Source organism: Dermochelys coriacea, chromosome 6 (genome assembly GCF_009764565.3).
Source record: "Dermochelys coriacea isolate rDerCor1 chromosome 6, rDerCor1.pri.v4, whole genome shotgun sequence".
In the NCBI taxonomy this organism is placed as follows: domain Eukaryota; kingdom Metazoa; phylum Chordata; order Testudines; family Dermochelyidae; genus Dermochelys; species Dermochelys coriacea.
In genome coordinates this window covers 81,654,488-81,681,349 of record NC_050073.1, presented here as the reverse complement: position 1 = coordinate 81,681,349, position 26,862 = coordinate 81,654,488, and the positions used below count along the sequence as shown (strand labels likewise).

Genomic DNA, 26,862 nt, shown 5'->3' with positions numbered 1-26,862 from the left:
GCTATAATAGATTTTTTCCACAAGTTATACTTCTCTACTTAATATGGACTATTAAAATATTTGTAAACATTATTGTTTATGCCGAGCAATGTTAAGTCAATATTTGTCCATGCTGTCCTCCTACAATCCACTTATTAAGTATTAGGCTTACTAATAAAAGATGCCAAAGAATATCTTCCATTTGATCCCAAGTCTGGTGGCCAAACTGAGGCTGCCAGTTTTGTTACTTATGAAGACTGTTCCTTAATCCACGTGAAAGCGTAGATTAATTTGTTCATCAGCATGACCTATGATCACCTCATCTATCTCACATAAACCAGACATGTGAAGAAGTGGCAGATGAAACCCAGGCACATTTGCTATAATTTCTGTAATGCTGTAAATACACATCAGTCCTTTTTCTTTTACTTTGTTTATGCAAGATCACGAAGGAAAAAGAGCATATTGTATGAAGTGATAATGTCAGCCTTGATATATGCAAGCCAACTTTAATTCAATAACTAATTATATAAATGAGCAGAAGAACAGTTTAAAATGAAGTAGTTTTACTGAACTTTCACCAACTGAAGGCTAATAACTTTCAGACTTCATTTATCTTTGCTGTTACAGCAGTCAGAACTGTCCCCATATTTCAGAAGCTCCCGAGATGTAAATTAAAGCCCTGACATGTTCTATAATAGACAGCATCTATGTAAAACACATTTGGATAACGATATGTTTTCAAATTACTATAAAAACAAAAGACAATCAAGAACCATTTTTACACTTCTAGTAGTTACTCACTATAGCATTGGCAACTTGTAACATTTCTTCAAACAAAGAGTCTTCCTGTTTGTGACGCCCACTTGTATCAACAATGATTATCTCAAAGTTTTCATTTTTAAATTTCTCAACACCTTCTGAAGCAATAATCACAGGATCCATTTCTGTGTAACTATTCAAAAGGTAAAGACATGTCTAAATTACATGAAATAACTTTGTGTGTCCATGCACCCACATCCCAAGGATCTATTTTTAGGAAACTAACTTTTAATTAACTCATATGTATGCAATCAAGTAACTTCAAATCCATCCCAAATTTCTAGATATAGACATTCTTAGTTGTTTATATGATATAAAAATCTCTAGATGCTCTATCTAACCTCTTTCCTTCAGCATCTCTTGCATTGAAAAGCATAATTTATACACTGTGCCTTATCTCAGCTCTACGGATATAGAGCTGAAGCAGGTTTAAATCTATATTCTTCCATCAGTGTGCACACAGTAGCAAGATAGGAAAGCACTGAGAACTCACTCAAAGCATGATTCAGAAGAGTGATCCACTTTTTTTCCCCCCTCTACAGAATTGCCATCTTATTGTGAACCTCCTATCACTGTTTATATTTGGGGATAGAGATTAAGTGCTTTCTAACATATCTAAAGATCAAAAAGGACGTATGCACGTCTCCCTGAAGACCTGAATGTGTCAGTAGCCTACTCCTTTATAAAGGTTCTGTTCTTGTTAAAATCTGTTTGACAGCTCACTGATCCCCTATTTTTTTTCCAAATGTGTAACATTAGAATGAGTTGAACTGTTCCCAAAACCAAAGGTGCATACCTCCCATAAAATGGTATTCTTGCTTTTGTTGCATTCTGTTTTAGCTGGTCAAAAGCACCTGTAAAATAGAGATATTGTCAGTGGACCATCTGCAATGTATAAGTGTGCAAAAATGGAACAAACCTATTTAAAGTCACTCATAATACCTGCTCTGTATGTGTCTGCACATATCAAACATGTCTTCCAACCTTTCCTCTGGTAATAGTAGGCTAACTGTTAAAAGGAAATACAAAATGTATTACAGTACCAAGCATTTTAGTGATTTAGGTGATAAAAATCCTTTTCTTAAAAATAAAATGTTAGATTTATAAAAAAGCTAAATAAGTCACTGAAGTCCTGTACTGGTATTTTCTAAATGACCAGAGTCAAGGCACTTTTCCTGGACCACGCTGCCTGCAACCAGAGACCTTTGGTCATATATAGCAATAGTAAAAAATAATAACAAAAAAAAAGTACTTGTGGCACCTTAGAGACTAACAAATTTATTAGAGCATAAGCTTTCGTGAGCTACAGCTCACTTCATCGGATGCATTTGGTGGACCACCAAATGCATCCGATGAAGTGAGCTGTAGCTCACGAAAGCTTATGCTCTAATAAATTTGTTAGTCTCTAAGGTGCCACAAGTACTTTTTTTCTTTTTGCGAATACAGACTAACACGGCTGCTACTCTGAAAATAGTAAAAATGTAAGGCATTATCAGAGGTTATTGCCTTTATTTAGTATTTAAAGCAAAACTTTTCTACCATGTGACTCATTGGCTTTGCCTTATGCACTAGGCAGGTTTGGAATGGGACGGGACATGCAATTTTAATTTCCTGAGCTAGTGACGGTCAAGCAATATGTAAAAGTACATGTAGAGAATGGAAAGGTGAACAACCAATGTGATATTTGCTAACTTTTGATCTTGCAGACTGGTTGCTTGGTCCTGAACCTTTCAACTGATGACAGAACAGCTTTTGAAGTGAGCCCCATTGCTTTAAATACTTGTCTTTGTGAAATGAAAGCCCTCATTATATACATTCATCCCACTCTACCCCATTAACATTCAGCTGTGACAGTAGTCAATTATTTTTCATGTATCCATTTCAGAAAAATACATCTCCTCCACTCCATAAACACTTTAATAAGAGCTGGAACAATTTGCCCCTTACTGTAACACTGACGCTAAACTGCAACAGTGCAAAGCAGATGTCAGAGAACATTAGGGTGACTCAATGAGAGAAAGAAAATACTTCCACTATGCAGTCCCTCTGTCAGACCATGAATTACCTAACCAGATCAGACCAATGATCTATCTAGTCTAGTACCCCATCTCCAACAGTAGCCAATATCCCAATGATTCAGAAAAAAGGTACAACCACCACCACTCAGTTATGGAACCACAATTATGGAATAACCTGCCCATGCTGCGGGAAGGGAGATTTCTTCCCAAATCTCATCAGCTGGTGGCTGGCTTCAACTTTCATGTATCAAGGTTTCTCTTCTCTCTTTAATCCCATCAAATATAAATGAATGTTCTCATTATCATTTCTTTTAATTATGAGTTGTGTAGAAAAGAGTTTTCCCGCAGAGATTGCATCTCTGCCGCAGTAAGTCTCTTATATAAATAGGGTTGTACTGTATTCAGCAAGCTATATTAACGATGGAAGTATACAAGCCAACAGTAACATCTAACAGAAATTTGTGTTTCAGACAGTTTAATTTTTACTATTTTCTCTATTAAGGGCTTGTCTACATTACCCGCAGGATTGATGGGCAGCGATCGATCCCACGGGGGTCGATTTATCGCATCTAGTCTAGACGCGATAAATTGACCTCTGAGTGCTCTCCCATCGACTCCGGTACTCCATCGGAGCGAGAGGCACAGGCGGAGTCGACGGGAGAGCGTCAGCTGTCCACTCATGGCAGTGAAGACACCGTGGTGAGTAGATTTAAGCAGGTCAACTTCAGCGATGTTATTCACGTAGCTAAAGTTGCCTAACTTGATCGATCCCACCCCCTCCCCAGTGTAGATCAGGCCTAAGTATTGTAAAAGGATTCAGTATAATTTACCTTTGAACATGTTGTGGTTTTACCACTTCCCTGCAGCCCAACAAACATTATAATGTTCTGTTTTCCTTTAGTTGGTGTCCAGGCTTTGACTCCAGGATCTACAAGCTGTAAGACAAAGCATAATAAATGAAAGAAAGATAAACCTCAGAAGTGTGGAATTGTTAGAGGACATACTACACTCCTACCTTCACCCAAGTCCCTATGCAGAGCGGTGGCTTGACTTGCATACCCAACTGTATGTCTGAACTTGGTCTTTTAAAAGGCTAACTGATTGAACATTGCTATTAATTACACATTTCATAAGTCTAAGTCGAGTTAGATTTGGCTAGTCCCTAAATACATACACACAAAATTTCATTGAGTTCAGATTTTAAATTTGTTTGGTTTAGTTTGCTTAATTTGAAACAAAATATTTAAACAATTTTAATTCTGATTTTTAGGTGTGTGGTGTCACTGACAACCTGGCCAATAGGTGGCTGAAGGACTGGCTAGAACACCACAAATGTCATGTTGTGATCGGCACGCTCTCCGAGATGGCTGATGGACCAATTGATCAAGGTGAATTCTGATTTCTGTTATGGACTAAAGAAAGGATAGACAAGACTAATTTGACTTTATAACCCTATAAACAAAAGGAACACCCTATTCACAGCTGATAGCAGAAACCTGTCAGTGCCTGAATAATCCACCTACCGATGGCAAGTAGGAAGCTTACCAACAGAACCACAGCCAATTTGTGCAGAATTTAAGCTTAATAAAATTTATGTTTCTAGCTCTTATGGCTCCAGTTCCTATCTTATAAGCAAGAGAAGAAAATAAACTGATGCAGTGCCTTCTTACTGTGTCTGCAGACATTCAAAGCTTTGCTAATGTGCTCCAAAGTGAAAACAAGGCACAAACATCAATTTTCGCTGCTTCTACTCAAAGCCCTCTAGGGAGGTGTGAAACTGAAAGGAATCTGGCTAATTTCACTTTGATGCTTCTGGCTGGGAAAAGCTGAGTAACTGTGCAAACAGGCACCGAAGTTATTAAATGAGGGCAACAACTCACAAATGGAGACCAAGAGGGGTAAGATTACTAGCGATACCCAATATGCAGCAGCCAAGAGGTTGTGGGAGGAAGGTACCCACAGGAAGTATGCTCCTTACCCCTCCTGCAGCCTTGGGGAGGATTTGTATACTTCAGATTTGTCAGATGTCTTCTAGATGGAACCCAGGCCCAGCCCCATGCCCCTCAAGCAGCGTCCCAGGACACCACAACAATAAGGGAGAAATCATTGCACCCTTTTCTTTCCCAGAAGCAGAGATGTGTTGGTTTCTGATGTAGGTGTTCCTCACAAACAATACCTCTATCCCTCTCTTCCCTATCACTTGGTCTTTGGCTAGTAACATTAGGCTGTTAAGAGTCTTGTAAAAATGTCAAACCCTACCTAAAAGTGGATGGAGGAAGGGAATATGTGCAAATGGGAACAAAACACATGCTGGGGGAGTAAGCAAGAAAGAATGATGGAATAAGTTAGAAAAGTTGAGAAAAATGGAGGGAAAAAAAGAGAAGCAGAAAACGGTAGAGAACTGGAAGAAACATTGAAGTCAGCTCAAGAAGAATATAAAAAGTGATCTAGTGAGGGGAAAAAGAAAGAAGTGGAGTGAAGCCAGGAAGGGAGAAAATGTCTACGGCCAGATCAACACTATAAACAACTTAAATCGGTATAACTACATTGTTACATGGGTATGAAAAATCCACACACATAGGTTGGCATAATTGCATTGCTTAACCCCTGTATAGAAAGTGCTATGTCAACAGGAGGGCTTCTCCAGTCGACATAATCCACCTATGTGAGAAGCCCTCCTGTTGGCATAGTAACATCTTCATTGAAGTGCTACAGCACTGCAGCTGCAAAGTTTTAAGTGTAGACCTACCTTAAAACAGCAAAAGAGATTTAGTTGATTTTAAAAATTTTAATAAATAGACACATTGTAACATACTGTCAATTAAAGAATAAAAACCAACACACAACTGCTTTATTCCTTTAAACTGCAGTGTGGCTTGGGTGGGGGGCATTGCAGAACAGCTCTTTTCCACTTGCTCATAGGCTTATTTCTCAGCCTTGTAGATGTTGGACAAATTTTTCAAGATCCAGTTACAGTCAGAAATAGCTTGTGTGAGCACTAAAGTTTGAAAGGACTCCAATTACCTAATCCTACATTCTTTCACAATTCAACAGAAACAATTTCATACAGAAACCATTTTTCTAATCTCTCTAGTTACTAAGACTTTTTTCCCCATTGTTCAATCACAATTCAAAAAAATAATGTTATAGATTTTTTATTTTTAATAACAGTGTTAAACATCTTTGGATTTAATGTCCTGGCACAGGTAAATGCCATGTATCCAAACAGGAACTATGTTTACAAATACAAATCTATTTTAATAGATAACAGTAGTTCATATGTTGTAACTGAGATGTTTGTCCAGCATGTTCATACCTGAACAGTTATTTGGACTGGATGGTTATTTACACAAAGAGAGATAAAAATCCAAAATAAAAATATGCAAATTTCATACAGTTTTACCTTGACAAGTTCTTTAAAGACAGCATGCTGAATCATTTTCCTTTTGTTAAGACCAGATGCCATCTCTTCAAGATCAATAGCAGACCTAAGTTTTTAGAAGTTGTTAAAATAAAATCAAAACAGGACAAGGAATGTTAGTATAGTTTAAGCAAACCTTGAGAAGAGGATAATAAGTATGTCTTAGTTTATCTGAACAGAGAAAAGTGCCCTACATTCTCTAAGTGTCTTGAACTGTCCATATTTTCTTAAACATGGAGAGACATACAGTAGAAACATTATCCTCATATTTAGGGAAGATTACCAGCTTTCCAGTATATTTGAATATTTTAGAGAGCAACTCAAGTAAAGTACACTAAAAGTTAGACATATTTTAACAGTACTGTCACATGTAAACAAGACCTCTGTTTATATCAAATACAGAATGAAACAGGCAAACCTTAAGAGGCATCAGTATGGTTACTATTAAAAAGGTATGATGTACTGCTACTAATTAAACTCTGAAGGAGTTTCACTACACTAAAATGTCTAATTTGACCTCATTACTTCTCATAGAAACTTTATGAAATATTAAATTTGATATAAAAACAGATAGTATATATAAAATCTATTTTCTTCTTTAGAAAATCATCATCATCAACTAGTTAACTTGAGGAAAGAGGTCTTAGGTAAAATTGGATTGACATTGACATTTAAATGCTCAGACTAAATTTCTCTAGTGAAGGAGAAGTGGAATGATGGGGGAAAATAATTAAATGTAAATCACATATTTTTGTTCCTTTCAAAGGTATCATATGCAAGTTACTCTACACATCTCACTTGTCTGCAACTTCCACACAAACATAACAGAACTAGTCAATTTAATGTATTTTGATTATTTAACTTACTTGACATTTTCTCTCAGCTGTTTCACTAATTTAATGTTAACATCAGCTTCCAGTAGTGCCGTACATACTTCTTTTAACATAGCATTTAAAACCTTTTGGAGAATTTAAAAAAAAAATTTAAAATTTACGATTGTGCAGAAATCAAGTTTGTTCATATCTGCATCATGAAAACAATGGCATGTTTGTTTTAGTGTTTGGTAAACATAAAATGATTAATACTTAAAGTAATCCTTGAATCTGATGTAAACCTTAGACAGAATGGATAGTCCTTGAAGTGGAAGTTGATGATTTTAGATGCGTATTACTGGAACAGACTGATTTATAAATTAAAAATATTTGATTCAATTCTGTAAACACAGGAATAAAACAAAAGTACTACAGTAGAACCCCAAAACTACGAACATCAGAATTATGAACTGAGCTGTCAACCTCACATCTCATTTAGAATGGAAGTATGCAATCAGCAGAGACCAAAAACAAAAAAACCCGCAAATAGGGTACAGTGCTGTGTTAAACAAACTACTACTACTAAAAAAAAGGAAAGTTTGACAAATCTTTTTTTCAAGTAAGGAACCTTTCTGTGCTTGTTTCATTTAAATTAAGACTATTAAAATCAGCATTTTCCTTCCCCATAGTAAAGTTTCAATGCTATATTAAGTTAATGTTCAGTTGTAAACTTTTGAAAGAACCACGATAACATTTTGTTCAGTGTTATGAACATTTCGAAGTTACAAAAAACCTCCATTCCCGAGGTGTTTGTAATGGAGGTTCTACTGTAGTTCTATGAAAAAAAAATGTTCAGGTATGAAAAGCACAGTTGATCAGTTTATATCATCATGCAACTTTTACTCTACTATATTAAAAGAATGTGTTCCTTCCCCCTCACCAATGAAATTACCATAATTTCATAACAAGAGATAATTCAGCCACATGTAAAGGTAAACTCAAGTTAATTGAAAGAATTGTACTGTAAAAAGTAATTATAGATGTGCATAAAATAGTTATGACAAATAGCAGATTAAACGAGATTGACAAGAACAGTTTGTATCCAGTCACAGACAAAAGTGAACAAGAACAAACATCAGAACACAGTAACATCCATAAATAAAAGTATTCCTTAGAACCAAAATAAGCACATTTCATTAAGAAGGTAAACCATGATTCACCACACTAAGGCCAGTGTTTTCAAACCAGGGTGGCTAGAGTTCAAAAGAAGGTTAAATTTTAAGAGTTGGGTGCATTTAAAATTTTTACCACTAATCCATACTCTGCATAGCTTTCTCAGTGGCCTGATTTTCTGAGACACTGAACTCTTGTAGTTCTCACTGGAGAAAACAGGAGATATGGATGCTCGCCCCTGTGGAAAAAACAGGTTACCTATTTAACTGCCTAACTTAAGCACCCAGGTTTGAGAATTTTGTCTGAGGTATTATACATCTTCAGACAGATACAAGCTTGGGATAAGATGAAAAGTTTATGGTCTTAATCAAATCTGATAATTTGTTATATAAAAAAACCAACACAACACATGATAAAATTTAGGATAACTGGCAAACTATTCATAGATTAAGGCCAAAAGGGATCATTGTGATTATCTAACTGGATTTCTGCAAAACACCAGCCACAGAATTCTCTGGATTAATTCCTGCTTTAAGTCCAATAGCTGTGGTTAAACCAAACCCTATTTTAGAAAAACATCCAGTCTTGATTTACCAGTGATGTAAATCCACCACAACTTTGGTAAATTGTTCCAATGGTTAGTTAGGCCTTATTTCCAGTCTGAATTTATCTAGCTTCAAATTCCAGCCACTAGATCTTGTTATAACTGGACAGAAACCTCCTAGATTGAAGAGCCTTCTATCACCAAATTTCTATTCCCTACGCAGATATTTATGTATCCTTAACCTTCTCTTTGTTAAGCCAGATAGACTCAAGCAGCTCAGTCACTAAGGCATGTTTTGAATCATTCTCATGGCTCTTCTCTGAACCCTCTCCAATTGATCCTTAAGCGTAGCCACCAGAACTGCATATTCAATATTCACAGTAGCAGTCGCACCAGTGCCAAGTACAGAGGTAATGAAACCTCTATTCTAACTTGATATTCCCCTCTTTACACATGTAAGGATCACATTAGCTCTTTTGGTTGCAGCTTCGCACAGAGGGCACATGTTCAGCTGTTTATCCACCATAACACAAAATCTTTTTCGGAGTCACTGTTTCCAGTCCCTGCAATAGTGTGTCCAGTTCTGGAATTCCCCCATCCTGTATCTATGGCGTACATTCTTTGTTCCTTGATGTATGACCTTACATTTAGCCATACTGAGACACGTATTGTTTGCTTGTGCCCAGCTTAACAAGATCTAGATTTCTCTGTATGAGTGACCTGTTCTCTTCATTATTTACCACTCCTCCAATCTTTGGGTCATCTGCAAACTTTATCACTTATTTATTTTTTTTCAGATCGATAAAAATGTTAAATAGCATAGCACCAGGAAATGCTCAGTGGGGAATGCCACTACAAACACACCTGCTCAATAGCTACTCCCTATTTACAATTACATTTTGAGTCCTGTTAGCCAGTTTTAATCCACTTAATGTGTGCCACATTGATTATCTATCATTCTAGTTTCTTAATCAAAACATGGTGCAGTACCAAATCAAATACCTACAGAAATTAACCATATTACATCAATGCCATTATCAAAAGATATTTAGTTTGACAAGATCTATTTTCCATAAAACCATGTTGTGTGGATTGGCATTAGTTACCCTACTTTAATTCTTTATCAATTGAGTCCTGTATCAGCCATTTAGGAAAAAAAAAAAAAAAAAAAAAAACACGCCACAGGATTGCTGTCAAACTGAGAAGCCTATAGTTACCATCATCATCCCATTTACCTTTTTTAAGTATTGACAACAACATTAGCTTTTTTCCAGTCCTTTAGAACTTCTCCAGTGTTCCAAGACTCATTGAAAAAAATATAATGTTCCAGAGAGTTCTTTGAACAGTTGTTTAATTCTCCTATAAATTATCCAAGCCTGCTCATTAAAAATCATCTGTGTTTAACATCCTCTTTAGTTACTGATTGAATGATAAGTATATCATATAATATGAATACATCATCTTGCTTCTTCCCCTGTAGCATGATTTCCCTCACTCTGTAGGTGAGATAATGAAATATACCGACCCCAGGAAGGCAGAGGTGATATGTATACATCTGGGTGTCCTCTAGAGGAAAAGTCCCGTTTAAAGGTCACTCCGTTAAAATATTTCATTATAATTGTATACGTAAAATCAGAGCAAGAACAAAAAACTCATACCCTCTAGTCGGAGAATAAAGGCGGAAAAAGGAAATCCTGCTGACTATGCCACGTAAGAGGAAAATTCACTCGGGTAAATTTACTGGAAAGCCCTGGTAAGGGCCTCGCCCCTACCCCAAGTCAGGTGAATGAGCCCAAGAGGTAGCTCACAATTAAATTTGGTTCGTTATCACTACTCACCTATCACCAAGAAGAGGACCCAAGTTTGTTCGTTGAAAATTAAAAATTAATATTTATTTTTAGGGAATTCTACATTACAAACGTATGCGGAGAAATTATTGATACAATTCTAAGGCCAATTTTATATATATATATATATATATATATATATATATATATATATAAAAAATATTTGTTGCAATGCAGAAAAAGGAATAGGTTAACCACAACTCAAACACTCAAGACTTCTATTATTCTCTTATTTGTATGCTTATTTTATACCTAGGATTAATTGTTTTTCTATTTCTTTAAAGCTGTTTTTTCTGGTTTGCTTACCTAATCGCATCGCCTCGTCCGAGACAGTCTGACTAAGGTGACCTTCACTCAGAATGAGACCTGGCCAGGGCCTCAGAGCCAGTTGGCACGTCGATTCTTTCGAGAGATCGATTGGTAGGGAAGACAGAGCAAGGAGGCTCCCTTAGGAGACCCTGGTTGGTTCTGTCGCACTGCTGAGCTGTTTTCAGCTGACATTTAAAGGTCTGGGCCCAGCTTTACTTTTGATTCGGAGTTATCAAGTGACCAAATTAGAATATTGTTTGGTTTTACTAAATTTATGCAGTTTCCTGCATTGCTATGACTATTTGACTTGAGTGCATATGTTGCAGTCAGAGCCACTTGCCTTTTCTTGCAGCATATATTAACCTAGCATATCTTAAACACATTTAACTTCATTGAATATATTAAAGACTTAAACATATTCACTCCTACTTCCTTTTAATGATTTGCATACAATATGGTTTGTATTTTAGCTGATACATACATTTATCTTTGCATACATTAAGCTTGCTCCTACTTCAATTAACCATAAAAACACATACATCTTACTCCTACATACATTACTTTATGCATAATACATCATAACTTGCTATTGTGTGAGGCCTATTGCTTTCTAATGCATTTATTTCACACTTCTCAAATACAGAACAGAAATATTTATTGAACATTTCTGTCTCTTCTGCATTATTGACAATTCTATCATTTTCATCTAGTAATGAACCAATACCATTGTTAGGATTTCTTTTGTACCTAATATAATAAACTCCTTATTGTCCTTAATTCTGCTGGCCATAGATATCTGTCTGTGTCCTTGCTGCTTCCTACATCAGTTTTCTGCTATTCATAGCTTCTAATTCATATTCATTGCTATCAACTTCTGCTTATTTCCATTTGTTTTATTTAAACTTTCACTTCCCTTCTAAGGGATTGTTTTTTAACCAGTGTCGCCGTCGCCGTCGCCCTCTCCAAATTATGGGCTTATGGCTTTTTTGGGCATCTAACAAAATGCTCAGACTTAAAAGTTTAATGAAAAAGGTGCCACGCAGTAAGGAATAAGATCCAGAGTTTCTGCCAATGTAAAGTTTACACAGCTCCTGGCTACATTATGGCTGCCTATAGCCAATGTTATTAGTTTCACAAGCACTGTAACTCAGTCACTTAAACAACTATTTCTTTAAACTTCTTTTTTGCTAAAAGAACCTGCACTTACATTAAAAAGCTATTGGATTGTTATTGGGTGGAAAAAAGTTTAACTCTATTTCAATGTAATGGATGCATGCTTAACCAATTATTCCAAAAATTTACATTGAAAAAGGCTAATGCAGTCACAGTCCTAGGATGCATCAGGTGAGGTATTTCCAGCAGAGACAGGAAAGCGTTAGTACCATTATACCAGGCACTGGTGAGACCTCATCTGGAACAGTGTGTGCAATTCTGGTCTCCCATGTTTAAGAAAGATGAATTCAAACTCTAACAGGTGCAGAGAAGGGCTACTAGGATGATCAGAGGTATGAAATCTACCTTATGAAAGGAGACTCAAAGAACTTGACTTGTTTAGCCTAAGCAAAAGGTGGCCGAGGGGAGATATGATTGCGCTCTATAAATACATCACAGGGATAAATACCAGGGAGGGAGATGAGTTATTTAAGGTAAGTGCCAATGTGGACACAAGAACAAATGGATATAAAATGGCCATCAACAAATTTAGACTCAACATTAGGCAAAGATTTCTAACCACCACAGCCGAGAAGTTCTAGAACAGCCTTCCAAGGGAAGCAGGAGGTGGGTGGGTGTGTGTGCGCGCAGAGGAGGGCGGGGGAGGAGAAGGAGAAGGAAGAGAAGAGAACCGAACCGGCTTCAAGACTCAGCTTGTTAAATTTATGGAGGGGATGGTATGATGGGACTGCCTATGATGGCATGTGGTCCATCAGTGACTGCCAGTAGCAAAAATCCCCAACGGCTGGAGATAGGACACTAAATGGGGAAGGCTCTGCATTATTACAGAGAATTCTTTCCCAAGCATTTGCCTAGTGGGTCTTGCCCACATGCTCAGAATCTAAATTGATCACCTACTTGGGGTCAGAAAGGAATTTTTTCCCAGGCCTGACTGGCAAAGACCCTGGGGGTTTTATGGCTTCCTCTGAAGTATGGGTCACAAGCAGGTTTAAAACCAGTGATGGAGAATTCGCTGTAACTTGATGTCTTTAAATAATGATTTGAGGACTTCAGTAACTCAGCAAGAGGTTAGGGGTCTATTTCAAGAGTGGGTGGGCAATGTGCAGGAGGTCAGACTAGATTATCAGGTGGACCCTTCTGATCTTAAAGTCTGAGACCTGTTCAACTACGTTTTGTTAAACATACACCGTAACTACTAACTCACCCAAAATCATACAGAAGATACCCAAATGAGCTTCAGAACATAGAATTAATAGTTTATAAATTATTAATTCTATCCAGAGAAGTTGATGCAAAAGATTTATACTCCCTTATTGATGTGCCTCAGTACCTTCTACCAGCTGGCAGACCCAAACTTGCGTGTTTCTTTTATTTCTGTCATTTACTCCTTTGATTTCAGCTGCTTACCTTCTTCCCCTGCCCATGCCTTGCACACTTAATTAAAATTAAATAATTGAGATATCTTCAATCTGATGCATTAGTTTGGCCATTGACTTTGGGGTGAATAAATTCCAGTAGTTTTTAAGCAAGATCAGTCTAGTCCATCATGGTAATATTTTGCCTGCTCTGTGATGAGAGCTATAATGTACACAATTATTACATACCTCTTCATTGATAATTGTAGCATTGCTCAGCGAGCGCAATGCGGAGGTTATTTTTCTTCCAAGGTCTGCTAACACCATTTTGGTGGCTTCAGAGAAATCTCACACAACAATCTGTAAAGCATTAAGGAAAGTTAACATTAATTTTAGGAAATGTTCTGTTACTTACTTTTTCTTGTATGTCTTTTTAGGTGAGGTACATTACCATGATGTCATCTTGATGTTTATATAGTGTGAATGGAAAGTCTGTCTCATAATCAGCTTTGTTCTAAGACTATTCAGAGAGAGTTTTGCTGCTCTATATCAATCTGAATTTCTCATTTCCTGAGGACTTGCATGAAAAACAGGTTATTTTGGAGTTTATAGTGCTGCTCATTTCTCATCTCATATCCTAGAATTCTCTTTAGAGCATTTCCAAGCAACTAGCTGTGATGTCACAACCAGATTTGAGTTATAGCAAGGAAGAAGAGGATATGAACAAACTCAAACTTTGAAGTGAAAAATTGTTCCAGAGAAATATACCAAGTGAGACACCCATGTTCAAATCTAGATCTCCCTCAGTGAGTCAAATGACACTAGGAAAACACCAGAATTAGATCATAAATCTTGCCTTACAATATATATCTGACAACCTGTCAAGAAGAAATATTTAGGTAGGAAAAATATTGTGACAAAAGCCATGTGAAAGTTGAATGATGTTATATAATATAAGAAAGCACAGTTTTGATGAGTAAACCCTCATCTTTCAATACACCTTCTGATTTTGATTCTGCCAGGTAGAGATACAACTCAAATTTGACTAGACTATTTTTCTTGTCCAACTTTTGTGAAATCCACATATTAAATAGAAGAGATCTACTTTTTAAAGTTACATTTTAATAACTTACTGTTATTAGCAATCAAAGCCCCAATTCTGCAGACATTTACACAAGTGCTTTATTTTATACATCAGGTTTGATGGGACTACTCATGACTACAGAGCACCTAAGTAAATATTTATAGAATTTAAAATAAGCTTTCAGAATTCTGCACATCTTGCAAGTGCAGATGTTACATATTGTTTCCTGACAAAGTGTTATTTTTGCCACAGAAATTTGAAACAAAAACTAAAGAAATCAAGTGGCTCAGCTTATAACAGCATTACAGCGAGCCCGCAGCTAAGTAACTGGGGATGGGGAGGCCAAAAGACTCTACATTTCAACTTCAGCATTTTTAGTTCCAACTGCCATTCTCCCATGAGTTACCAGCCATTAACATAGGAAGCATATTTCAACAGAAGGGCTGGGAACTGCTGAAGTCTAATGATGCTACATGAATCCGAGGCTCAGAGAAACCATGAATATTTCACAGAAGTTTGGATACAACTAACAAAGATGAAATGGGGAAAGAAGACTTTAAATAAAGTTGTTTTATTCCTTCTTCATCATCATCATAAAGTAGACACCTATTTTTTCAAAGGGAAGTATCTCATATGGTAGAGAATCCAAATATTTACTTTTGTAAAATTCTTTGAATACAAGTCTTGGCATTAGTAAAAAAGAAAACTACTACTCAACTCATTCTTTTATAGTGGAAAACTTCATGGGTTTTTTTTTTTTTAAATGTTTGTAAAAAAGTTTATACAGTTTAAAGTTAGGCACGTACATGAACACTCAAATCGAGGGACTCAAGTAATACTGTAAGCAAACATTTATTTCCTTACGTTACCAACATGTTGGATTATTAAGAATGGAAAAAAACGTTAAATACAGATCTCTTTTCACCATGTTTCTTTTTTGCATTTCTCACAGCTTGTACCATGAAAATCAGTGAAGTCTGCTTTACTTTTGTTACTAGTCCCTTTAATGTCACAAACATTGCAGGAGACTGTTTATTTAAACAGCGTTTTCTGTTGTAGCCATGTTGGTACAAGTATATTAGACGGTAAGTCTACACTTAAAACACTACACTGATGCAGCTGCACTGCTGTAGCGCTTTAATAAAGACACCCTATGCTGATGGGAGAGAGCTCTCCGGTCAGCATAGTTAACTCACCTTGAAAGATAACAGCTATGGCTATATCTACACTACAGACCTTACAGTGGCACAGCTTATACTGCTGCAGCTGCGCCACTATAAGGTCTCCTGTGTAGCCACTCTATGCCAGAAGAAGAGAGCTCTCCCATCAGCCTAATTAAACCACGCCCAAGAAGTGGGAGTAGCTATATCGGTGGTAGAGCATCTCCTGCAGACACAGCGGTCCACACCGATGCTTCTGTTGGTGAAACTTATGTCATTCAGGGGGGCTTTTTTTCCACATCTGACCAACAAAAGTGCTAGTGTAGACATAGCCTACGTCTATGGGAGAAACTCTCACCGACATGGCACTGTCTACACGGCTATGTCAGTACAACTATGCTGCTCAGGGGTATGGATTTGTTACACTTCTGAGCAACGTAGTTATACCGATATAGGTCAGTAGCATAGACAGACCTGAGAGACAAGATGGGTGAGGTAATATCCTCTAATGGGTCAACTTCTGTTGGTGAAAGAGACAAGTTTTAAAGCTACACAGAGCTCTTCTTCAGGTCTAAGAAAGATAGTATCACAGCTAAACACAAGGTGGAACAGACTGTTCGGCATAAGTAGTTAACACGTATTCTCAGGGAACATTTACAGTGAAGTGGCCTGTTAATGCCTTTGCAGTCACAGGCAAAAAAGAGGGTGAATGAACTCCTGGAGAAAAATAATAAAAGACAAAATCACGCATGGACAAACACTTTTCACAAAACCACATTCCATATCTGACCTCATCTTCAAAGGAAATCTGCACATAACACCTTTAAAAAATGAACCTGGGCGTTTAAATTCATAACTTTGTTAGTTATAAATTCATGATCTTAATAAAGACACTAAATGTATGGCTTATTACAACAATCTGTACCCACTAACCCCCCTTTATTTTCCTATGACTACAGGGGTGTTAAAAGGCTACTTGACCTTAAATGGTCTCTTAGATTATGAGTGAAAGGCTGCTGAAAAATCCATGCTCCTGAGCAGCGTGGTTAAGCTGACCTAAGTCCCTGTGTAGACAGCACTAGGTTAAGTGAAGAATTCTTTCATTGACCTAGCTACTGTCTCTCAGGGAGGTGGATTACCTATGCTAATGGGAGAATCTGTCCCGTTTGGGTAGGTAATGTCTACACTGAAGCGCTACAGCAGCTTTAAGTGTAGACAAACCCCAAGTACTTTTCTCAGACCTGAAGAGCTCTGGGTAGTTTGAAGGCTTGTCTCTTTCACCAACAGAAGTTGTTCATTAAAAGATAGTACCTCACTCACTTTGTTTCTCTGGGTTTTTTGTTTCTTTCTGGCTGTAATTTTAAAAATCACAAATACATTTTTTGTTTTGCATTCTGTAAAAAATCCTTTCACAAAATTTAATTTGTAGTTCTTTCTGAAAACATACCACATTAAATTTAAATTGTTATAATCTCCAACCGTAGAACTCTCCTCCGAAGCACCCTCAAAGTCAAATGAGCAGATGATCTTCCAGTCACATTGCAAGGCATAACAAATGCAGGCTCTTTCAAAACAATGTAGTTTCAAATCCAGTGGTATAAACCTTCAGATGAGAACCACACTGCACGCTTGAAAGCCCCAAACAATTTCTACTTTTGGGTTAGCGAGCATAGTCAGATCAGGGAATAGGGTTGTTACAATCGACTGTTGTACTGAGATTAAGAAAGCACTCCTAGAAACATTGAAATGTAAACATTGAAATACCCTATTTACTAGTGCCCATGACTGATTAAATTTATCCCAAGGATTAAAATATTGTTTTCTAGCCTATGGAATGCAATCTACTTTGAGATGGGATATGTTTATCTATTTAAGGTGGTATTTATGGAGTCTTCTCTGCTGCTTTGTTTTCTGTAGAAATACATAATGCAATTTGAAGTTGTACGGTTAATGAGAAATATTTGGTACTGCTAAAAGAACGTGTTAATATTTTAAAATGCAGAACGGCAAACATAAGTAGTCATGCAGGGTGTTAGGAACAAATCAGTGGCCAACTAGAAATTATTTCGCATAATACAATAAAGCCACATTTAGTCTGGAACACCAGCAACACAAAAAATAATGTTTATACCCAACCTTCAGACCTGCCGTTACAACAGGTGACGGTCCGGATTTTTGCTAGAAGCAGAGGCCAGACACCCACCCGCCCCAATCTGGGTGGCTCTTTGGAGCAGAAACCGCTTAAGAACGAGAGCGCGGCTCTAGAGCTACGGGGATGGGCCGGAACCACCTCCCCCGGTGGCGACACCCCGCCTCAGTCTCCGCTTGAGACTTCCCCCGGCTGGACAGTGCGGGCCAGGGGCAGACGGGAGCTCACCGGCAGGGCCCCGCCGCTGGGAGCGCGGTGAGAGGCCGACAGCCGGGCGGCGCCGGGGAGAGGTACCGCAGAGAGAACCTGCGCTCGGGGATGAGAACGGGCCCGTGCCCGGGACTCACCAGAGCGGTCCCGCGGGAGGCGGTGGGCCCAGAGGCCGCGGTGCAGACCGGGCCCGCGGGGGCCACGCTCCTCTCCCTCACCCCGTCTGCCCCTTGCTGCGGGGACTCACAACACAGCGAGCACCAGCGCCGCCACTCAGCCAGGGAAACGTCACCTCACCACTCAATCCCCCCACGTCTCGGGGCAACCACTTCCGTTTCCGGGTCAAGCCAGCTGAGCCTGTCCGCTTTAAGGTGGAGCTGAAAAGTCCCGCTCCTAGCGACAGGCTAATGGGCCGAAACATTTTCTTTTTTTATTAACCTTTTAAAATATCTATAAAGAAAAACGAACATAACAAACGATGCTTAAACCTCTCATAATATATTAACCCTTTGCTACCTCACCCTAGCTATACCTGAAACATTTAATGCTATATACGACTGGTTACAAAGCAAATCAGTTATTTGGCATTACAGAAGTTTAGGCAGAAACCACTTTTGTTTTTAGAAATCCAGCTAGTTCAAAAAAGATAAAGAGCAGAGGCAAAAATCGGAGGAGGGGGGATAGAGATGGGGAAGGAAGGAAGTGGGTAGAGAGGAGGGATTGGCTGAGGGATGTATTTAATAGGATCATTCAGATAGTTCCAGAAAAGTTTCCCATATTCTAAGGATTTTTCTTTGTATATTTCTGTGATGATATACTGTTCTTTCCAGGGCGGTCAAGCCTACAATGTCTATGCTCCGGTCTTCAGTTGTTGGGCTCTATTTGGATTTCTATTTTTGTAGTAAAAATAAGGAGGACTCCTTATTTTTGCTGATACAGAGTAACATGGCTACCACTCTGAATTGTTGTAGTCCTAATCTGTTAGCAATTATTGCTCTGTTGAGCAAAAGTTTTCCAAATTTGTTTGGCTTCCAGTTAACATCCATTAGGTTTAAAATTACATGTTTAGCTTGTAACACAATTTTATTTGTTAGGGAGAAATTTACTCTGCGATGAAGCTCTGCCCAAAACATACGGATATAGGGGTTTTAGGGTATCCAGAGCATGTGGGTTAAATTAGCACAAGATGAATCATACATTTGTCTGATTTAGCAGCATGTGTTTTGAACAGTCAGAGAGCGGTCCAGTGCATTCTCCATATAATTTTTTGATGGATTAATCTTCAACGAAAATCCAAGGAACAGTTCAGAGCACAGGTTAAAATGTGTTTCCATTGGTTAGCAGAAAATAATTGGCCTAGTTCTTCCTCCTAATTCTTTTTTAGGGAATCTGTGTTTAATTCAAATTTGCTGGCCAAGTCTGCATATAGTGTTGCCATAGGTTTTGGCAGTTGGTAATATTTGGAGAAATAAAAGGAGTTCAGGTGGGTCGGGGTAGCACAGGCATTGAGGCTAAATAGGTGGGATATGGCATGTTAACATTGGATATATTTCCACTCCTTCTTAGTCTCTAGCTTGAACCTTTCATTTAATTTTGGAAAAAGGAGGAAGATATTATTTTCAATAAATTGACTGATGGTCAAAATCCCTTTCCTAATCTAGCCTGGACAAATGATGGGGTTGCCTACTATACAGAGTTTCAAATTACCACAGATAGAGGCCTTGATATGTAGAAATGAGTGATTTTTAAATTTAATAGACATAGTACACCAAGTATTTCTGGCTGCCACAATAGTTGGTAATTGTTCTTTAGGGAATCAGTAGTAATCAGAGTGCAGCGCAATGAAACAGGAAAAGAAGCAACCAATTCTGCCTTTAGCTGGAGCCAATTTGGGGCTCAGCAGCATGAGAGAATGAGCCACTTTACTGCTTGGTTAAGAATTATTGCCTGATGCTAAAGTTTAAAGTTGGGAAATCTAAAACCACCTGTTTCGATAGGGAGCTTTAAGGAGATTGTTGCTAGCACCCCACAAGAAGGGCCTGAACATATTGTCAATTTTAGTAAACTAAAAGGGAAGAATATCGACAGGAAGGGAATTCAGAATAAAAATTATCCTAGGAAGAACATTCATTGTGATGCTGGAAGACAAGGTACCAGCTCACGGCAAAGTCCCCATGTCTCACCTGAATACTGACAAATACAGCTGGAATCACTCTGGCTCATTTGTGTGTTAGTATTGTTAAAATAGGTATTAGGATTATAAGAATGTGTTTAGACTTTATTGAATACTTATGAGTTACTGCATGCATTAATCTCTTTTACAACATCTATATCCCATATTGTAAGGTAATATTTAAGCATTTGTATTGTATGTCTCTGTAACTGTGTAAAACATCCAACAGGAGAGAGACATTAATTAGTGTGAAGAAAAGGAGTACTTGTGACTCCTTAGAGACTAACACATTTATTTGAGCATAAGCTTTCGTGAGCTACAGCTCACTTCATCGTATGCATAAGCTTTCGTGAGCTACAGCTCACTTCATTGGATGCGGAAGTGAGCTGTAACTCACGAAAGCTTATGCTCAAATAAATTTGTTAGTCTCTAAGGTGCCACAAGTACTCCTTTTCTTTTATGCAAATACAGACTAACACAGCTGCTACTCTGAAACACATAGAGCTTACTTATTATAGAAGCTTCTATTAGCTTTTGAAACTTGATTGCAACTCATTTGTGTATGTGTTTACACCTGCTTTAACCTCTTAAATAACTCATTTTCTTTTTCATTGATAAATCTTTAGATATATAATAGGATTAGCTACAAGCAGTGTCTTTGGTGTGAGATCTAAGGTGCTCTTCCAACTAGAGCCAATGAGCTCTTCATTGCTTCTGACTTATCCCAATTTATCTCAAAGCCAAAGGATATATCAAAGTTACCTATTGTTTGTTGGATATTAGGAATGGATTGAGCTGGATTTTTAATAAACAGGAGGAAAGGACATTGTCTGCATATAGAAGGATTTTTGTCTCCTCAGTCTCTGATTTGAGCCGTTGAATACCTTAGTATTTTTAAGCGGTTCTAATGCCAGATTGAACAGGAGGGGAAGAGGGGGCATCCCTGTCTACTTCCCTAAAACAGATCTAGGGAGGAGGATGTTGTGTTATTTGATAGGCTACAAGAGTTTGGATTAGAAAATAACAGTTTTTCCATGAAATAAAGGATTTTCCCAACCCAAATTTATCCCGGGTAAGAAACAGATTTTGCCAGTTCATTCTGTCAAAGGCTTTCTCTGCATCAAATGAAATGATTACATGGGAATTTCTAGAGTGGTGGTGGAATACTATAACATTAACTTTTTTTAATAAATCCCAGCTGACTGGGGTTAACCATATCACTCACTTTTTCAAGCTTTTTAGCCATTTTTTTTAAAAGTACTTTTATTAATATTAATGAAAGATGTGTCTATAGCTGTTAAGCTTTTGTGCATTCTCACTTGGTATAATTAGTATGGTAATAAGGGCTTCCCTCATAGTAGAAGGTAACATATCTTTTTTTTTTTTTTAAGACATCTTTGCAAATATATAACCGCTTAGAATTTCTTTGGAAGTTTGATAGAATTCCACTGATAGGTCATCAGCATCAGGGTCAGGTCTTGCCCTGACTTGTTTCCTTCATGGCCTAGATTATTTCCTCTGATTACAAAGGAAAAGCCAGCTTGGCCTGCTGCTTTTCTGAGATTTGTGGGAGGTTAAGAGTTTGAATATTATTATTCAGGTCTTCTGGGTCAGGTTGTGAATTGTTATTGTAAAGAGCCCGGTAGAATTTTAAAAAATTGCTCATTAATCACCTGCCCTTGTTCTGATTTAAGTAATACTGTTCAGAATGTTTAATCTCTCTCAATATGTAAGCAAGAATTCCCTGCTCTCTTCCCCACTTCCAGTGTGTTTGAGTCTAAAAAGAATAAATTTGGTTTGTGTTGAAGTCAGTCTATTTGCTTCATAGTGAAGATACTTAATTTGTTAAAACTTTCTTGGGGGGCATAGTTTGCACATTCTAATTTTGTAGCTTGGAGTTGTTCAGTTAATTTCAGGAGCAGAGTCTGCCTCGCTTTCTCCCTACCCACTGAGTAGGAAACAATCCTCTCCTAAAAAAAGCATTCAGCGTATCCCATTGGGTGGACTAGGATATTTCACGTGTGTCATTTGTTTAGAAGAAAAACAGACTTTCTGCTAAAAGAAAAGGAGTACTTGTGGCACCTTAGAGACTAACAAATTTATTAGAGCATAAGCTTTCGTGAGCTATAGCTCACTTCTCGCTAAGGTGCCACAAGTACTCCTTTTCTTTTTGTGAATACAGACTAACACGGCTGCTACTCTGAAACCTGTCATTATGCAAGACTTTCTGCTGTGACATAATTCTGAAAATGTTTATCTTTAAAAGAGCTTTCAATCTCCACCTTTACAATTCAAATTTTGCCTTGGGAGGGATAAATTGGAGTATCACTGGTGTATGAACAGACATCATCATAGACTTGATTTCATTATTAAGCATGGAGTCCACCAGATTCATAGACATCAGTAAGAAATCTATTTGTGAATATGTAAAATATGGGGGAAGGGGGAGAAGTAAACTCTTTTATGGTAGGATTCTGCAATGGCCATATATCTTTTAACCCCAATTCTTCTATATAATCTTTTATAGTGTTTCTAGCATGTGATTAAGTATGCTGGTGCCAGCCTGACTTGTCTGAAGAAGGGTTTAACACTGCATTAAAATCACCTGCTATGATGATTGATACTAGGGGGATATTAATTAATTTGGAAAAAAACTTGGATCTTTGTCTACATATCAGAGGTGAAAGTTAGCCAGTACACCGTGCCAGACTGGACTGGATTCCCCGGCGGTGATTTAAAGGGCCGCTGCAGGTAGCCCCTGGCCCTTTAAATCACCGCCGGAGCCCAAATGCCAGGGATTTAAAGGGCCCGGTTCTCCTGCCACTGCAGGGGGCCCTGGGCCCTTTAAAGCACCGCTGGAGCCCTGCCGTCCCCGGGGTAGTGGCAGCAGGGCTCCCACGGTGATTGAACGGACCTGGAGCTCTGCAGTGGCCAGACCCCACACCCCTCTAATTCACCCCTGAGCTGCCTCTGCAGCTGATAGCTGTGGGGTGATTTAAAGGCCCTGGGGCTCTCAGACAGAGCCCCAGGGGGCCTTTCAAGATTGAAAGGCCCTGCCTCTTTCAGTTGAGACCACGTCCCTGCTCAGGACTCCAGCATACCGATAAGTAAATTACTTTCACCGCTGCTGCATATATACTAATTATAGTATATACAGAGTTAAAGATCTTAGCCTTCACCAGCAAAAATCTTCCTTCCTCATCAACATCTAGAATTTGTAAATTGAGTCTTTTGTGAAATGAAAAGGAGTACTTGTGGCACCTTAGAGACTAACAAATTTATTTGAGCATAAGCTTTCGTGAGCTACAGCTCACTTCATCAGATGCATGTCATTTTGTGAAATGATGTTGCTATGCTAGTGGTTCTCAAATTTTTGTACTGGTGACCTTTTTTACATAGCACGCCTCTAAGTGCTACTCCCCCCCCTTATAAATTAAAAACACTTAATATTTAATACCATTATAAATGGTGGATGCAAAGGGGGGGTTTGGGGTAAAGGCTGACAGCTTGTGAACCCCCCCATGTAATAACCTTGTGGAGTCCTGCCCCCCAGTTTGAGAACCCTGTGCTATGCCCTTGGCTGCCCCCAAGGAAATTGTTAAACACCCCTTCCCCCATGTACTCCCTCCAGGATCTCCTTGCCCCCAAGTCATTAAGATGGGTTTCCTGTAGAAAGATGATCTCTGCTTTCACAGGAGTGAGCCTTCTTCTCTTTGTGGCGATCCATCCCTAAAGGGCTTGTTTGAAACTCCAGAGCAGCATAATTCACAGCGTACCAGCGAGAGGAACAGCCCACCTTTTTTTTTTTTTTTTCAGCCACGGGTGTTCAACGTTGTGATGGTAAGAGGTGCCATGAGGAGGGCTGGGGGGGATCCTCACTGGCAGGGACACTCGCGGCTCCCGACGGGCCGCGCAGCAGTCCGTGACTTACCCTGTAGATGAGTAAGGAGTCACGGAAGAGGCGGACCCGCCTCCCGGTCCTTTTACCCTCCCCCATGAGGGCCCTTGCGGTCCGGAGGATTTGATGAAAGTCCCCCCCATCGCTGGAGAGCAAGCTGTACTTTGTGGCGGGACATCGTCTAAAAACTCCTGCAACTCCTCTTGCAGCGCATGGGGTGGGGTGGGGTTATGGTCTCCTGGTTATTCCCCGACGGGGCCCTTGGTACAGCCCCGTGGCCCACCGAGACAGGCAGACAGGGTGCGAACCCCCGATGGGGGACTCCTGATGGGTTGGCGCCACTAGGCCCGCCTCGAACCCTGGGGCGATAGGGGGCGGCGGGGGGAGGATAGCAGCCCCTGGTGGGTCAGGACAGGTAAACACAAAGGCCGCTCCCTGGGGATCATCTATTGGAAAAGGGAAGGAGAGAGCCCCAGGGACGGCAATAACATAGAATCATAGAATCATAGAATATCAGGGTTGGAAGGGACCCCAGAAGGTCATCTAGTCCAACCCCCTGCTCATAGCAGGACCAAGTCCCAGTTAAATCATCCTAGCCAGGGCTTTGTCAAGCCTGACCTTAAAAACCTCTAAGGAAGGAGATTCTACCACCTCCCTAGGTAACGCATTCCAGTGTTTCACCACCCTCTTAGTGAAAAAGTTTTTCCTAATATCCAATCTAAACCTCCCCCATTGCAACTTGAGACCATTACTCCTCGTTCTGTCATCTGCTACCATTGAGAACAGTCTAGAGCCATCCTCTTTGAAACCCCCTTTCAGGTAGTTGAAAGCAGCTATCAAATCCCCCCTCATTCTTCTCTTCTGCAGACTAAACAATCCCAGCTCCCTCAGCCTCTCCTCATAAGTCATGTGCTCTAGACCCCTAATCATTTTTGTTGCCCTTCGCTGTACTCTTTCCAATTTATCCACATCCTTCTTGTAGTGTGGGGCCCAAAACTGGACACAGTACTCCAGATGAGGCCTCACCAGTGTCGAATAGAGGGGAACGATCACGTCCCTCGATCTGCTCGCTATGCCCCTACTTATACATCCCAAAATGCCATTGGCCTTCTTGGCAACAAGGGCACACTGCTGACTCATATCCAGCTTCTCGTCCACTGTCACCCCTAGGTCCTTTTCCGCAGAACTGCTGCCGAGCCATTCGGTCCCTAGTCTGTAGCGGTGCATTGGATTCTTCCATCCTAAGTGCAGGACCCTGCACTTATCCTTATTGAACCTCATTAGATTTCTTTTGGCCCAATCCTCCAATTTGTCTAGGTCCTTCTGTATCCTATCCCTCCCCTCCAGCGTATCTACCACTCCTCCCAGTTTAGTATCATCCGCAAATTTGCTGAGAGTGCAATCCACACCATCCTCCAGATCATTTATGAAGATATTGAACAAAACGGGCCCCAGGACCGACCCCTGGGGCACTCCACTTGACACCGGCTGCCAACTAGACATGGAGCCATTGATCACTACCCGTTGAGCCCGACAATCTAGCCAGCTTTCTACCCACCTTATAGTGCATTCATCCAGCCCATACTTCCTTAACTTGCTGACAAGAATGCTGTGGGAGACCGTGTCAAAAGCTTTGCTAAAGTCAAGAAACAATACATCCACTGCTTTCCCTTCATCCACAGAACCAGTAATCTCATCATAAAAGGCGATTAGATTAGTCAGGCATGACCTTCCCTTGGTGAATCCATGCTGACTGTTCCTGATCACTTTCCTCTCCTCTAAGTGCTTCAGGATTGATTCTTTGAGGACCTGCTCCATGATTTTTCCAGGGACTGAGGTGAGGCTGACCGGCCTGTAGTTCCCAGGATCCTCCTTCTTCCCTTTTTTAAAGATGGGCACTACATTAGCCTTTTTCCAGTCATCCGGGACTTCCCCCGTTCGCCACGAGTTTTCAAAGATAATGGCCAAGGGCTCTGCAATCACAGCCGCCAATTCCCTCAGCACTCTCGGATGCAATTCGTCCGGCCCCATGGACTTGTGCACGTCCAGCTTTTCTAAATAGTCCCTAACCACCTCTATCTCTACAGAGGGCTGGCCATCTCTTCCCCATTTTGTGATGCCCAGCACAGCAGTCTGGGAGCTGACCTTGTTAGTGAAAACAGAGGCAAAAAAAGCATTGAGTACATTAGCTTTTTCCACATCCTCTGTCACTAGCTTGCCTCCCTCATTCAGTAAGGGGCCCACACTTTCCTTGGCTTTCTTCTTGTTGCCAACATACCTGAAGAAACCCTTCTTGTTACTCTTGACATCTCTTGCTAGCTGCAGCTCCAGGTGCGATTTGGCCCTCCTGATATCTTTCCTACATGCCCGAGCAATATTTTTATACTCTTCCCTGGTCATATGTCCAACCTTCCACTTCTTGTAAGCTTCTTTTTTATGTTTAAGATCCGCTAGGATTTCACCATTAAGCCAAGCTGGTCGCCTGCCATATTTACTATTCTTTCGACTCATCGGGATGGTTTGTCCCTGTAACCTCAACAGGGATTCCTTGAAATACAGCCAGCTCTCCTGGACTCCCTTCCCTTTCATGTTAGTCCCCCAGGGGATCCTGGCCATCTGTTCCCTGAGGGAGTCAAAGTCTGCTTTCCTGAAGTCCAGGGTCCGTATCCTGCTGCTTACCTTTCTTCCCTGCGTCAGGATCCTGAACTCAACCAACTCATGGTCACTGCCTCCCA

The 26,862-nt window shown here is 39.6% G+C and overlaps 1 protein-coding gene across 3 annotated transcripts in view; it reads right to left on the bottom strand.

Annotated features, from left to right (window-relative positions):
- Window positions 1-26,862, bottom strand: part of SRP54 (signal recognition particle 54) — a 43,576-nt gene that overhangs the window by 6,759 nt on the left and 9,955 nt on the right. Inside the window, exons 1-8 of one of the 3 annotated variants that reach the window (XM_038406858.1) lie at window positions 18,194-18,445; window positions 13,703-13,813; window positions 7,107-7,198; window positions 6,223-6,307; window positions 3,650-3,754; window positions 1,744-1,810; window positions 1,598-1,655; window positions 784-934 (exon numbers count right to left, since the gene is read on the bottom strand). In XM_038406858.1, coding sequence (XP_038262786.1) covers window positions 784-934; window positions 1,598-1,655; window positions 1,744-1,810; window positions 3,650-3,754; window positions 6,223-6,307; window positions 7,107-7,198; window positions 13,703-13,780 — 636 coding nt within the window. In that variant the 5' untranslated portion in view covers window positions 13,781-13,813; window positions 18,194-18,445. Of the gene's footprint in view, window positions 1-783; window positions 935-1,597; window positions 1,656-1,743; window positions 1,811-3,649; window positions 3,755-6,222; window positions 6,308-7,106; window positions 7,199-13,702; window positions 13,814-17,841; window positions 17,868-18,193; window positions 18,446-26,862 lie in introns of those variants that run through there. The other 2 variants (XM_043516598.1, XM_043516599.1) reach the window with 2 other exon arrangements.